This window comes from Dipodomys merriami, unplaced genomic scaffold (assembly GCF_024711535.1).
Source record: "Dipodomys merriami isolate MVZ:Mamm:240054 unplaced genomic scaffold, mDipMer1.0.p SCAF_20, whole genome shotgun sequence".
NCBI lineage: Eukaryota > Metazoa > Chordata > Mammalia > Rodentia > Heteromyidae > Dipodomys > Dipodomys merriami.
In genome coordinates this window covers 30,751,937-30,767,985 of record NW_027203382.1, presented here as the reverse complement: position 1 = coordinate 30,767,985, position 16,049 = coordinate 30,751,937, and the positions used below count along the sequence as shown (strand labels likewise).

Below are 16,049 nucleotides of genomic sequence, written 5' to 3'. Positions count from 1 at the left end.
GCAATCCCAGGTATTTAGGAAGGTCATGAGTTCAGGGTTATCCTGGGCAAAGTTGAGACCTGTCTCAAAACCAAAATAAAAGCTGGGCACTGGTGTCTTACTCCTGTAATCCTAGTTACTCAGGAGGCTGAGATCTGAGGATCATGGTTCACAGCCAGCACAGGAAGGAAAGCCCATGATACTCTTATCTCCAATAAACCACTCAGAAAGCCGGAAATGGTGCTGTGGCTCAAGTGGTAGAGCACTCGCCTTGAGCTGAAGAGCTGAGGGACAGCGCCCAGGCCCAGAGTTCAAGCCGCACAACTGACAAAAAATTAAAATAAAATAAAATAAAAACAAAGCCATGCTGGGAACATGGCTAAGTGGAAAAGTACTTGCCTAGCATGGGAGAGACCCCAGGTCAATCTCTACTACTACAAAACCCCAAAGGTATACATGGAGAACGAGAAGAAAATGGTTCACATTAAAAATGGCAATGTCTAAGTCGGGCGCCGGTGGCTCTCGCCTGTAATCCTAGCTACTCAGGAGGCTGAGATCTGAGAATCGCGGTTCAAAGCCAGCCCGGGCAGGAAAGACCGTGAGACTCCTATCTCCAATAAACCACTAGAAAACCGGAAGTGGCGCTGTAGCTCAAGTGGTAGAGCGCTCGCCTTGAGCTGAAGAGCTGAGGGACAGCGCCCAGGCCCAGAGTTCAAGCCCCACGACCGACAAAAAAAAAATGGCAATGTCTAGATGATAGCAGAGGTTGGCTTTACTGCCTTCTTACTTTTTTTTGGGGGGGGGGGGTCTGGTCGTGGGGCCTGAACTCTGGGCCTGGGTGCTGTCCCTCAGCTCTTCAGCTCAAGGCTAGCGCTCTACCACTGAGCCACCTTCCCAGCCCCTTTACTGCCTTCTTGATGCTTTTCTATTGTCTAAATTTTCGACATTGTAAGCCTTGAGGGTGCCAGGCAAACTCTATCATTTGAGCCACATATCCCAGCCCAACTTCTAGTTTTCATTTTGTTTTGTTTGTAAGTGCTAGTCCTGAGGCTTGAACTCAGAACCTAGACCCTGCCTTGAGCCTTTTTGCTTAAGGCGGGCACTCTACCACTTCAGACATTCCAGCTTGTCGGTGGTTAATTGGAGATATGAGTCTCATGGACATCCCTGCCCAGCTGGCTTCAAACCATGATCCTCAGGGGTTGGGGATTTAGCTCAATGCAAGGCTCTGAGTTCAATCCTCAGCTCTGAAAAACAAAACAAAACAGAACACCCACACACAAAAAAACCCTGTCATCCTCAGATTGCAGTTTCCTGAACAGCTAGGATTATCAGCGTGAGTCACCAGCACCTGAATAGCTTCTAGTACTTAACAGGGTAAACATTTTGCTGTCAAAAGGATGAGTGTTTCAAAGAAATACAGAAAAACACAAGAAAATTATTTATCAGATCCTCAGTTGGATGTTATTGCAGAGGTATTTATCAAACACCAAGACAGGGGCTGGGAAGGTGGCTCAGTGGTAGAGCACTTGCCTTGCATGCATGAGGCCCTGGGTTCCATCCTCAGTACCACATAAGCAGAGAAAGTCGGAAGTGGTGCTGTGGCTCAAGTGGTAGAGCGCTAGCCTTGAGCTGAAGAGCTGAGGGACAGCACCCAGGCCCAGAGTTCAGGTCCCATGACAAAAAAAAACAAAAAACAAAAAAACACCATGACAGAAAGGAACTTTGTATGTTGTCTAGCTCATCCTCTTAACCAGAAAGGGGAAGCAGTGAGCCCAAGGTCACACAGCTGACCACAGCCAGAAGTGCAGCTCTCAAGAGCCTGCTGAGAGCTTCAAAAACCATTTATAAGATTCACCAGCAGATGGCAGTGTGCTCCTCTTGCGGCTCATCTCTCTAGGCATCACACTTAAACTGACAAATCTACCTAGGGTCTGTCGCTATACCAACTCAGAAAAGCAAGCACAAGCTCCTCTAAAGATTGTTCACACATCATAAAATGAAGACCTGCCCACAAAAGCAAATTTCAACGTTGTCCAAGATTCTTGGGTTTAAAATTGTGTTTTGTTAAGTCGATGGCTTTGTGGAGCTTTGAGGCCCTAACAGGTCAGCAGTACCAAGGTTCCTTTAAATTTATCTGTAAGCTGCACATTGGCACGCATGCTTTCCAGATGGCAGCTGCAGTCAGTAACCTTACCACTGGTGACTTTTGTGCATGCTCCTTGACCTCCACCTACAGGACAGGCCAATTTTAACCTAAGACAGGTGCCTAAATGGCTTCACCACCTTCACCAAGCTGTTTGCTTTTGCAGCTCTGCATTGTTTATTTCTATTTCTAATGAAGCATTAAAAAAATTCAAAATCTCGGGGCTGGGAAGGTGGCTCAGTGGTAGAGTGCTTGCCTTGCATGCCTGAGGCCCTGGGTTCGATTCCTCAGCACCACACAAGCAAAAAGAAAAAAGCCGGAAGTGGCGCTGTGGCTCAAGTGGTAGAGTGCTAGTCTTGAGCTGAAGAGCTGAGAGACAGCACCCAGGCCCAGAGTTCAGGCCCCACGACCAGACCAAAAAAAAAAAAAAATTCAAAATCTCATCTTGACAATACTGCTAAAGTGGCTAGAAGAAACGATACATGCCAAAATGTTAACAAGAGTTACCTTTCTCCATGGGGACTACATTTAAAGGTTTGTTATTATTGTTTTTTTAAGCATGTGTATATGTTCTATTTCACATAAAGAGTCTAGTTGTGAAATATGCTTTTCTTATTTTAAAGGTTGAATGACAGTTCTCACACACACAAAAAAGTTTGTAATGATAAAGTCGTTCTGTCACTGGACAGCTAGCTTGACATACACTCCTTGGAAAACCACATTGAGCACAGGGCTCTGGCTGTGTCCTTAGCAAAGAATTTGCTCAGTTGGATAGACTCAGGGCATTAACATAGCTGAATAAATAAGAATTACCCTAATAACAAGAGATGCCCCTTACCCTCCAATTTCGGGGCTTTTTAGTAAGACTCAAGGATGCAAGATTTGCTGGAAGAGCAAAGGGGTCTCCCTGCAGGTCAGGGCAAAAATTAACCCTGAGGAGGCTGCAGAGACCTGAGGAAATGGAGACCACATTGGAAATGAGCAAGAAGGAGCGGGGAGGCCCACTGCCCTCTGGACACTACTTAACTTGGAGAGCACAGCTGGAGCTTCTCTGAGGCCTACAGCCCCCAAAGCTGCATTTGGCCTCAGCCCCAGGAAAGGCTTCTCTTCCCACTTCCAGGGTCCCTAGGAAGAAGGCCTGCAAGGGTGGGAGGAGGGTAGGCAGATCCCAGCCCACCCCTTTATTCTTCCCCTTTCCATTTCCATTCAGCCTCAGATTGCTTTATGAGGCATTTGATTCTGCTCCAGTTGATTGGGCTCTGATGGATTTTTGTGTTTTTGTTTTTTGTTGTTGTTGTTGTTTTTTTTAATTCCAAGAGAGCTCTTTTGCCTTTGGGCACAGGAAAACTTGCTTAGTGCCTCTAATGTGGAAACAAAGCTTCCTTCTTACTGCTAAGGGCTCCCTGCCAAGGACAGCATTTCACACTGGAGGAGTGGCTTTTGATTTAAAGGGCCTCTGGTAATTTACCTCTGAGCGAGGGTTTATCATAAAGTGCTAGCTATAGCTGTGCAAGGTGAATTTAATCACACCCTGGCTGAACTCTAGGCATGCATCTGCAAATGAAACGTGGGATACTGCTCAGCGTGGTAAGGAGGCTGCAGAGAAAAAGGTTGGAAAGGACACACATGATCTTCCCAGCACCTTGAACTTGATCAGAGTTCCCCATAAACATAGTGTTGCAACATGAGAACACACAGACCAGATATGGTGGGGTTGGCTTACCTGATCTAAGATGTCTGTAGCATGCTGTGCACGTAATAAGATGTTTACAACTGTGATGTTGTTGTGGATAACTGCTAAGTGAAGCGGGGATTCCTGAGGCTGCAGAAAGAAAGGAGAATTGCAGATCCAAATCATTTTGTCTGGCTTCATCCTTCAAATCACAGGGCAACTCACTTCAGCAGACATTTTCTGAGAAAATCTTGAGTATTAAAATTGCTCAAGCTACCAGGTATGGTAGTATACTCCTGTAATCCTATCACTTAGAAGAGGCAAGGAGGAGCTCTAGTTCCAGGCCAGACTGGGTGCTATGAGAGCCCTGTCTCAAAAAAAAAAAGTCCAACCCAGTGATAGGCACATAGTAAGTGTTTGGCATTCATCATCTAAAGCTACCTTGAAAGTATACTACTATCCAGCCATCAGCTCTGCCCTCAGTCACCCTAGAACTATATTCTTAGCAAGGAATATGGGCCAACCTCCAGCCTTTTTCCCAATGCTAAGTTTTCTCTATCACTTGAGCCATGCCTCCAGTCCAACTTTTTGCTGACTCTTGGAGATGAAATCTTGCGGACTTTTCTGCCTCTGTCCTATGGGAGCTCAGCCTCCAGAGTAGCTAGAGTTACAGGAGAAAGTCACCAACAACAATTTTTCCTATTTATTCTTTTTTTTTTTAGCAACTGCCTGGCAAGCATAAGGCCCCGAGTTCAAACCTCAGCACCCTGGATCCTGGGGCCTTGCACATGCTAAACAAGCACTCTCCTACTGAGCAACCCCAGCCCCAGACACTTTTAAACACTAAGTTAATTCAGAGCTGTTCTGAGTCTAATCTCTAGCGTTACACCTAAAATCCCCACTTTTTAGGGTCGGTAATGAGGCCAGAGAACAGAAAAAAGGCAAAGACTGAGCTCAGGCCTCTCTCACTTTACCACCTGCACAGGCTCTTTCCCAGGACACCAGAAGACTGACAGAAGAGAGATGTAATGAACTGGGAAGTGTTCCCCCAGCACACAGGGAAAGAGGAGAGATGGAACAGTTAGGAGAGTATGGGCTGAGTAAGGGGAAAAGAGAAGGTGATGCCTAGGGAAGTGGGTCCTCTTTGTTTAGAAATAACCTCCTCCTTGGAAGCAGCAAGCATGATAAAAGAGAAATCATCCCTTGTCTCAACCAAGTGATCAGAGTCCTTCTTGCCAGGTCCACCTGCCTTGCTGGGGCCTAGCTCTTCCAGAGAAACAGGAAGCATTCTCTAGACTCAATGTGGTAAGTTCAGAGCCAATTTTTCCTAACTGTTCTCTCCAGAAATGATCAGCTGTGGGTCAAATCACCTGCTTCCTTCCAAGTCAATGTAGTAAATCGTAATGGTTCTGCAAGGTCAGAGGAAATAATACTCTCAGAAAAGAGATGAAAACACAGTGCAGAATAGAGGGCACAAAGGGCCTTTGTGAATTCTACCAAAGCTAGTTCAGACTTCAAAACACCTAAATCAGTGTCAAGGTTTCCCTTATCAAAGAAAGCTAAGATGCTTTGGTGGTCATTCTTCATAGTTAGTGCAGGTTCATCATTTTTCCCCAGGCCTATGAGGTTACGACACACAAGTCATGGTCCCTCTGGACACGTGAGAAAGTGTTATCATCAAAAATACAAAGATTTAAAACACAAAAGATTTTTACTTTGCTCACGAACTTTCAATAGCTTTCTAACATTCACCCCTTAGGTTTTCTTTCTCAAGATTAAGAGACTGATTTTCCAAAACAGTGAGCCTGCATTCTCTGAAAGAATCCCTCCCTTGTGAACCATAGCCATCCTGAACATGTATCGTGCATGGCATCTCGGCCCAGACAGCCTCCCAGGCGCCAGGACCAGATCCCATATTAACTGGAATAAACTCACTTCCATCCTCTGGTGCAGATCAATGTTCTCACTAAGAAGAAAGTTGACAAGGGATGTGTGGCCATTCCGGATTGCTATCTGTAAAACACTGACATGGAGCTGCAAGAGACAGATGCAGAGGTAAGAGAGGAATGCCCATTCCCATCCCACACACTCTCTGCTGTGTGTCATACAGTAATGAAATAGAACAAATAAATAGTTCAGCTTTAAAAGAGCAAGTCCAGTGTATTTCCAATTCTTTGGGTTCCAAAGCAACTTCCACGACAGTACCAGTTACCTTGAGGACATAGTTACAATGCACTGAATGTGTTTCCCCACAGAATCTATCAGCCCAATGTGATGGTGGTAGAGATGGGAAGGGGATAAGGTCAATGGAGCGGAGCCCTCAGGAATGAGATTCATGCCCTCAGAAGACAAGGCCAGAAGTCTACCTCGTTCCCGTTCTGCCACGTGAGGACACAGCAACTAGGCGAGGCTAGACATGAGGGAAGCAGGAAGCCAACACTCACCACAACCTCACCCTGATAGCACCCTCTTCCCAGACTTCTACCCTCACCCCGAATTATGAGAATTAAATACTAGCTTTATGGTATTTTCTTATAGCAGCCGGACCTAAGACACTAAGTCATTAAGCCTCAGGTAACTGTGATTTGAATCCCTGCTTCCCTGCTCCAAATCCTTTCCTTGAGCCAAAATAGACTCAAGTTATTAGCCTCTGGAAATGTCTCAGTGGCTTCCTGCTTCTTGTCTCCTGTGCTCCTCATTCTCTGCGTTGCCATGGGTGGCTTTCAAGCCTAGCGTTATTCCCACTTGGGTGAAGGTTTTCCTCACCATCCTTTATTCCAGTCCTCTCCTACTGCTCACCCACTCTGCTTCTGAGGTGTCCTGCTGCTCCCTGGTACTCCAAGATCATCACTTAGTGCCTGAGCTGGATGGCACAGCCTGCCTTTGATTATCCTTCAACCCTCAACCAGCTAAGCACGGTCCCTTGCAATACCACCCACCAATGACTCCTTGCTGATGGATTGATTAGAAGATTGCCTCAAAGTATAGGCAGGCCTTGATGGCTTTCCCAAAGAGGAAACCACATGCCTGCTGCAATACGATGTTGCTCATTTACGGATAGGTTTGTTTCTTCATTCCCTTGCAGTTTGAGTGAACCCAAATTAACCAAGAAAATAGGACAGAAGTAAGTGTGCCATTTCCAGACAGGGCTCCAACCTAGCCTGGCAGCTTCTGTTCTCTGCCTCTTGCAATGCTGGCTCTTGTAAGACATCTACTTAGGAGCCAGCTGCCAGGCTCTAAGGCATAGCAAGGGGTATGTGTTGCTGCTCTGGTCTGAGATCGCCAACTGATAGCTGGCATCAACTGCCAGACATGTGAGTAGGCCACCTTGGACACCTATAAGGCAAGTCTTCCAGGACCAAAATCCTGGCTGTCATTGGACTGTAATCATCACATAGCAGACTCAAAGTAAGAATCTCTCAGCTTGAGTCCGGTCAACCCATCATGAAAGTTGCCAGAAATTCCTTTTGTTCAGCACAAATAATGCCAGGAAGCTATGAAAGAGGGATCAAATGTACATACACTTGATAATAAGAGCTACTCACAAAAGCTATGGTGGGGCTGGTGTGTGTGTGTGTGTGTGTGTGTGTGTGTGTGTGTGTGTGTGTGTGTTAAGTGGTGGAGCACCTGCAGAGCAAGTGCAACACATTGAATTAAAGACGCAAAACCACACACATACACACACACACACACACACACACACACATACACACACACCACATACACACATATATACACACACAATAAACCTCTTCCGGAACCATAACCTTGCACAAAGGCCACTGCAACCTCACACACACACACACACACACACACACACACACACACACACACACACACACACACACACACACACACAAATACTTCTGCAATGGCATTTGTCCAACAACTGTAATAATCCTTACAGCCAAAACAATGCTGTCTCAAAATATCTTAGGTAATCCTCCTCGGTTTTGCTTTAAAAACTTCCCCTGGCCTCAACTTATGTCCTGGGTAAGTACACAGTTTACTATGACAAGCATAGTCTCACAGCATTGATAATTCCACCTAAACTTCATCTGTACAGACTCATTCTCTGTTCGTTATTGAGGTTGGCACCATAGAACCCTGAAAGCTAACAGCGCATTGTTGTTTTCAGCCACTAAGCTTTGGGTTAGTTTGTTATGAAGCAATAGCTCATGGGAACCGATACTAACAGGAATGACATGGACTTCTCTGAATAGTCGAAACCTGCTTGAGCTGATGACAAACCCCTGTAGGACCTGGAAGACGGGGATTATCAAGCCTGGGCCTCTTTGTCTTCATCTGCAAGAGCAGCATAACCACCTGCATTTGTTTCCTTTGCTGCTACAACAAATGTAGCAGCCTAATGCAAAGGTATTTTCTTCCAATTCTGGAGGTCAAGAAGTGTGAAATGGGTCACTCTGGACCAAAAAAGAAAACAAGTGTTTGAAGGCCTATGTTCCTTCTGGGAGCTCTCAGGAGAATTTCTTTCAGTTTTCAGAAGCCACCTAAATTCTTTGGCTTAGAGCTCTGTTTCTGTGTCTAGACTGGAGGTATGGCTCAAGTGGTAGAGCTTCATTTGTGAATTGAAAAAGCCCAGGGGAGAAGGCCCTTAGTTTAAGATCTGGTAATGGCATGCGCACACACACACACACACACACATACACACACACACACACTCACGCACGCGTGTGCACGCCCTCTTTTCCTTTTTGTTTCCTTTTTCTTTTTCTTTTTTTAATCAGTCATGAGCCTGAACTGTGGGCATGAGTACTGTCCCTGAGCTCTTCAGCTCAAGGTTAGCACTCTACCACTTGAGCCACAGCGCCACTTCTGGCTTTTTCTGCTTATGTGGTGCTGAGGAATCAAACCCAGGGCCTCATGCCTACAAGGCAAGTACTCTAGCACTGAGCCACCTTCCCAGCCCTCTTTTGTTTTTTCTTAAGCTATATGAATATTGAGAAGATAAATGAGTTACCAAATGTGTAATCATGAAAATCACTTTATTCATTCTCAAACAATTCTTGAATAGCAGTTATGAAAGAGTCTCTCTGCTAAGAGAGTGGCAGGATATGTTGGTAAAGAAATTTAATATTAGATCTCTGAAATTACATTATGGTGAGGTAGTCAATCATTGATCCACACACCAGTAAATCAGTAGCTTTAAAATAAATCTAGGTAATAGGCACAGTGTTCAGGACCTCCAGGCTGTTTAAGACACAAAGAAATATATGAAAGCTAAAAATAATAACAATAGCAATTGCTGGTTCCAAGATAACCAAAAGAAAACCACAAAGTTGAAGTGAATAAATATTTAATTGACAGGTTCAGACTTTATTGATTGTTAAATGTAATGTTCATAAAATATCCATTCCATTTGTAAACTATTTGGAGATTTTTACCTCCTTCAAATTCCCAAGAATGTACATAGAGTAGTAAGAAATCAGAGGCAGGCTTAAGTTAGATGAAGTATATTTTAGCCAAATAACTGGTAAAGGAAAAATAATACAGTCTTTTAGAGCAAATAAAAAGTATTTAAGTGTGGGAGAATTTAAATGTATTTGATAAGGTATAAGGTAGGGCCTTCAGAAGCATGAGTTTTTCTTAATATCTACACAAGCCTCCATTTGATCCAGGCAGTTAATGAACCCTGAGAAGAGACTGTTATCCAAACTCTGTGCAGCCTTCCATCTAGCACAAGTGGAGGGAGCTTGCTACCAACCAAAGCCATAATCTTACTCTAACTCCCTCCTCAGAAATGACCCAACCATGTACCCTCTCAACAGAAAAAGAAGGTGACAGAAAAAGGACAAGAGAACACAAAAGCAACTTCCTGGAGACCAAGGGAAGTCAATACCAGCAGATGAAGCCTTCCCATGACCAGATGCATCACTCAGATAAGATGTGATCCTGTGACCATGCTGCTGGCATCTCGCTTCACACTGCATGTTTCCCTGGGGTCTTCTCTGGCCTACATAGGAACAAGTATGTCCTGTAGTGGGGGCTGATGTTGTTGATCTAGGGAGTATGCCGATCAATTCATGCAGAAAATTCTAGAAAAAGTGTTATCAGTCAGATTTTCATTACTATAAGAAGGTACTTGAGGCAAGCCAACTTATAAGGAAGAGGTTTACTGAGCTTGCCTTTATTGCAGCTGGAAAGCCAACCTCCTGGAACAGACCTTCCAAGGGTCCCCTGGCTGTATTACATCATGGCAGGATCATATGTTTATCTCTGTCCATATGGTCCATATGTCCCTCACCTTTCACAGTCACCAGGCTACAATTCTGGGGACTCTAACAACAACCAAATCTAATTACTTCTTAAACTCCTTTAAGCAGCATGGTTGGATTAAATTTCTACCCTTAATGCCATTATTGTAAAACTCTGGGGATTAAATGGTAACAAGGCAACTGAAGCTCTGGTCATAAGAGCAAGGGCAAGAGAGCCTGCAGTCTCAGTCAGGTAGGGAGAATGTGTGTCCATGTTCTCATAAGCACAATGTTTATAAGAGCCAGATAACCACGCAGAAGTGAGGGGAGGTACAGAATCAGGGAGCGAACCTCAAACCTTCCCAGGGACTAGATGGAAACAGGATGGGGACCCCTTTGCAGCAACTGAAAAGCAGTATTCTTTGACAGTGTGAGCCTTCCGTGACTCTGCAAATGCTTAATTTTGTGTTTGTTCATTCCATCCATAACCCTGAAACTTCAGTGAGAACTAATCTACTGTCTTCATTTTCTATTCTCTCCCAAGGTCCTTGTCCATGTATAAACTCTAACATTATATCAACATTTATATTATTCTTTTTCAACCAATGGGTTTTTGTTTTGCTTTTTAGAATACTGGGGTTTTGAACTCAGGGCCTTGTGTTTGCTAGGTAGGTGTTCTATCACTTGAGCCATGCCCACAGCCTTTTAATCAGGGTTCTGTGATGAGTATTTTTATACTAGAATATCTTTATAGTACTTATCATTTTGGGGTTTTTTTTCTGGTCATGGGGCCTGAACTCTGGGCCTGAGTGCTGTCCCTAGGCTCTTCAGCTCAAGGCTAGTGCTCTACCACTTGAGCCACAGCACCATTTCTGGCTTTTTTTTGCTTATGTGGTGCTGAGGAATCGAACCCAGGGCCTCATGCATGCAAGGCAAGCCCTCTGCCACTGAGCCACCTTCCCAGCCCCAGTACTATCATTTCAATGGCTATATAATGTTGTAAGAGATAGATATGCCAAATGTTTATCTGGTCTTCTTCCATCATTCATTACACATACAGGTTGTATCTAATTTCTTTGTCTATTGATGGTAACTTCTTCATCTAGTTCATTAGCTAGCTTTTCCTTCCTTTTATATTGTTGTTCTGTAATAATATACCATACATCATAAGTGAAAAGAAATGCATAGAGTCCTTTTCCAAAGGGTTGTACAGATGTCCATTCCCACCAACAAAATATATATACATATACACATATATACACACACATGTATTCTGTTTGGGCTTTAGTCTTGATTCTAGTGCTTTAATTTATATATATATTTTAAAAAAGTGTATGCATTGTACGGACATAAAGATCTCCAAACTATCAGCAATTAAAATAAAAGCAAGGCACGAGCAGCATATGCATACAGCATGGCACCATTCATGTTGTGTCTTGTGTATGTATATGAGGACATGTTTAGTCAAGTCACAGTTTCTGTATGAACACATGGAAATTCCTGGAAAATGAAATAAACTATGACTGATGTTCATTCCAAGGAGTGATATTGAGATGAGGGTTACAATGACACTATACCCTTAGTAATTATTCAAATTTTGTTATCATGAGTTATTTTCATCACACTAACATATTAATTAGAAATATATATATATATATAAAAATGGTAACTCACCTGAAAACAGGACCATGACTGTTCTTAAAATCCAGACACCAGAATCATTCATGAGTTTGAATCCTTACACTAACACTACTGAGTTATCTGATATTGGGTGAGTTCATTAATTTTTCAAGTTATAGTTTTCTGATCTAAAATAACATATACTACTACAGTCTTGAACATTTCAAAATTTTAGCTCCAAGACAAAATACAAAAGTATTCTTGAGCTTTCACACAGCAAACTTCAATTTTATTATTCTTATTATTTATTATTTTTTATTGGTATTATGAGGATGATGTACAGAGAGGTTACCATTTTATAAGTCAGGTAATAGATACATTTCTTTTTGGACACTTTCAAAAAAGTATCCAGTATGTCTACCACATATAAGCAGTTTGTGTACTAGTTGCTATGGAGAAACAAAGTAGAGTAAGAATGTCTGTGTGATAAGTACTTGTCCTATTTGCAAGTATAATAATTTCCAATTCTTTCTTCCTTCAATAAATTACTTTCGAGATGTTAATGGAAAATGTCAGAGGTAATGATTAACTCTTATCCAAAGCAGGATACATTTTAAGACTCATTCTATAAAAACCCAGTGAATGATCAATTGGAGACCAGCATTCCCCCAAGAGCCTTCTAAGGGCCCCTCCCACTATGTGAGTGAACCTGGCCCAGAGCACGTACTTTATTTGGCACATTCACATCACTTCCTGCTGCCAGTAGCATTTTGCTGCATTCTTCATGACCTCCTTCCACAGCCAAAAAGAATGGTGTTTCTCCATTCTGACAAAAGGCAAAATAAGTTAAAATTAATTGCCTCTTGGCATGAAATGAGGTTGCTTTGAAAAACTGTGTGTTTTCTTTATATCTTTTGTCTATTACTTTTAATCATGGATAGCATTATTGAGCATCTGTGTGCCAATTTACACTGCCAAGAGTACATGCTTTGGCAATAATCATACAACAACCCTATAGGTTACAGTTAACGTTATCCTCACTTTACAGACAAGAAAACTAAACCTCAGCTGACAAATGGCAAAGCCCAGTACAAGTCCAGCTGTTTGGGTCAGAGCCTGTACACTTTACTCCATTATACTGCCTGCTTTCAGATTCTCCATCCACCATCTTTTCTTTATCTTTATTAAACTCTCGAGCAAACATTTGTTTTACAAATTGTTTCCTATAGGAGAAAGATCCTGCCCACAAGGAGGTAAAAGACTATTAAGAAAGATAAAGTTGGAAATAAGGAATTATAATGCAGCATGAAACATAAAATATTAGAAGTACATTTGCACTAAATATGTTGCATATCATCTAAAAATAACATTAATTTTGTTTTTTAAAAAGTGATCTCTCATTTGTAAAAATGGTATTCTAGTTTCCTGAAAGCCACTAGAAACACTAACAGGGTAAAGTTAGTGTCTAGTATGGACCAAACATGTAGGATATAGAATAGGATATAGAAATAACTGCTTCTCACACAGTAACTACTTCTTTCTCATGCAAACTCCTTTTCCCCAGAACTATAGAAAAATGCAGAATTTCTTCCCCACTCCCTATCATTTTCCTCCTGAACATGATTTTGCTATAAACTGTTTTTAGTTCCATAAGGTTTTACTCAGTTAATTAAATATGGAAAATCATGTTGACAGGGAGACAAGAACTTGGAACCAGTGTTCTATGTCCAGTGGGAAGAAAAACAATATCACAAAAAGCTTTAACTTTCTGCCTGGGACAGCCTTCTATTTACAAAGGAATTTCTCCTCATATTCTGTCTTCTCATTTTCCCAGAAAGAGGTAAACCCAAACAGAAAAAAAAAAAGCAAAAAATAAGTGAAAGAAAGGTCAGATGTGGTAGTACACCCCTGTAATCTCATGTACTTGGGAGTTGGAAAATGGGAGGATCACAATTTGAGACTCTTCTGGGCAAAGAGTTAGTGAGGCCCCATCTCAGCAAATAAGCTGCACTTGAGGTATATACTTGTAATCGCAGCCTAACTGACCATAAATGGGAAGATTGTAGTCTGAGGCTAGCCTGGACAAAAACATAACCCTATATAAAAAGTAGTCAAAAAGTATATGGTCTGTAAGTATGACTCAAGTGTTCACGTAATTGCCTATGTGGGAGGCCCTGAGTTCAAATCCTAGTACCACCACCATAAAAAAGGAAAGGAAAGGTTTTACCTCTTTAATATATCACAAATATCATACACATTCTTATCTTTGACCCAACAATCTAACTCTAAGAATAAGCCCAAAGGAAAGAGTGAGGATTCAGACTACAGTTCATATGCAAAGAAGTACATGACAACATTCTCTCTAGTGAAGAACTGCAACAAACTACATGTCCTAAGCAAAAAAATACTTAAATGAAATCTGGGCAGCCACTAAAAACATATATGCAGAGGAACGCAAAGGAAACTGGAAGGGAAAATCAGGTGTATATATGATAATCCTGTCTATGGGGGAAAAAACCCTCCATATTTATTTTTATTTATGTGTTTATGTTTAATTTTTAAACTAGAACTCTAAAATTTATATTTCTAGCATGTCTTATATGTTTTATAATACATTAATTTAATTATAAATGCATGTCATAGGGACATGCTTGTATTTTATTCACTGATAAAAGGTTACTACCTGTCAGGCTCCAGTGGCTCATGCCTATAATCCTAGCTACTCAGGAGTCTGAGATCTAAGGATTGTGGTTTGAAGCCATCCTAGTCAGGAAAGTCTGTGAGACTCTCATCTCCAATTAAGAACCAGAAAAAAATTGAAGTGGCACTGTGGTTCAAAGTGATAGAGCACTAGCTTTGAGCAAAAAAGCCCAGGGACATCACTCAGGCCCTGAGTTCAAGTCCCATGACTCAACAAAAAAAATGTTTACTACACCAAGACTGTTTCAGGATCACGGCTCTTGAACATGATCATGTGAACAACCCTTACTGATCTAGCATTAGCTTTTAATAGGACCAGAAACTTCCATGACTTGCAGATATTAGGGCCTTATCCCAAACCATAGTATCACTATGAGCTTTAGTTTGTGGCTTGACTCCAAAAGCTAATAGGTGGATGAAATCCCAGTGAACACACAAGTGTGGGAAAGTATGAAAACCCAGCAGAGAAAGCATGAATAAGCAAGATTTCAGTTCAATACTAAGACCACAAATCTTGGTTGTCTAGGGTATGAATGTTTCTGTCCCTCCAAAGTCCAAGCTGAAACATCAGCCCAAGTGCAATAATGTTCAGTGGTGGGACCTAGATTATGAGGAGTCCATCTCTGTGAATGGTAATGAGTTGGGGTGGGTCAGTTAGACACTTTTGCTATTGTGAAGACACCACAAGAAGGTGCCATGTTGCAAGGAGACCGCAGCATCTAGCAGCCTCTGAATCTGTGTTATCTTCATCTGGGTCTTCCCAGCTTTCAGAATTGTGAGAAATGCATTTCTATGATTTATGAAATGGCTGGTCCAATATATTTTGTTAAGCCAGTCAGGGTGGATTTAGACAATCCCCATATTGATTTGTAAAGGCCAGCCACACTCAAGATTTGCCCTCAGTGATCTTGTTCTTTCCGCGTTTCTGTGGGTTGTTTTGTTCTGCCCTGTTTGGAGACAGCTTTCAGTAGGTGAATAAGTGAATGTGGATTAACCAGTATACCACTGGGGTGTATTTGAAAGAAAAGGTAGGAATCTTTTAGTTTTATACCCTGGGCACTAACATCTTTGTCTGCTCCCCATTCCTTTCTTGAAAGCTGTCCCTCCCAGTTAAGTCTCATGCCCAGCCAGAATAACCACTTACACTTACCTCATTGGTCTCATTTACTTCTTGCCACTGAGTTAGCAGCACCTGCACAGCTGGACTGTGGCCATGCATGGCAGCCAGGTGCAAGGCGGTGTTTCCCTCCTGTTACAGAGACACACTCAATGTAGAATCCCCAGTGCTGAAAGAGCATGTCCTTCCAACATCAGGGCTGCCACAGAGGTTCTGCAAGCTTTTACTTTGTTAAAGCTGCAGTCTAAAGTACAGGCCACATTATTCTCCCTCAGAGATGGTTTTTATACATTTTAAAATAAATTCTAAATAAAAAGACAAGGGGTTGGAACTAGTAAGAAGACAAAAAAAAATCTTATGAACTAGGTGAAGTGGCTCACACTTGTAATCTTAGCTACTTGGAGAGCTGCAATTGGAAAGTCAATCAAGCAAAAAATTTAAGGTCAAAGTCACACAGCTCAAGATTAGTCCAGGCAAAAAAGTTCACAATCAATAAAAAGTAGGGCATAGTGTCAATTGCCTGTCATCCCAGCTACATGAGAAACATAAACATGACCTAGGACAGCCCTGGCAAAAAGCGAGATCCTATTTAAAAAATTA

The 16,049-nt window shown here is 42.2% G+C and overlaps 1 protein-coding gene across 1 annotated transcript in view; it reads right to left on the bottom strand.

Annotated features, from left to right (window-relative positions):
• LOC138833014 (ankyrin repeat and death domain-containing protein 1B-like) overlaps positions 1-16,049 on the bottom strand; it is a 56,539-nt gene that overhangs the window by 15,036 nt on the left and 25,454 nt on the right. Inside the window, exons 7-10 of the mRNA XM_070031367.1 lie at positions 15,483-15,581; positions 12,360-12,458; positions 5,733-5,831; positions 3,849-3,947 (exon numbers count right to left, since the gene is read on the bottom strand). Coding sequence (XP_069887468.1) covers positions 3,849-3,947; positions 5,733-5,831; positions 12,360-12,458; positions 15,483-15,581 — 396 coding nt within the window. The remainder of the gene's footprint in view (positions 1-3,848; positions 3,948-5,732; positions 5,832-12,359; positions 12,459-15,482; positions 15,582-16,049) is intronic.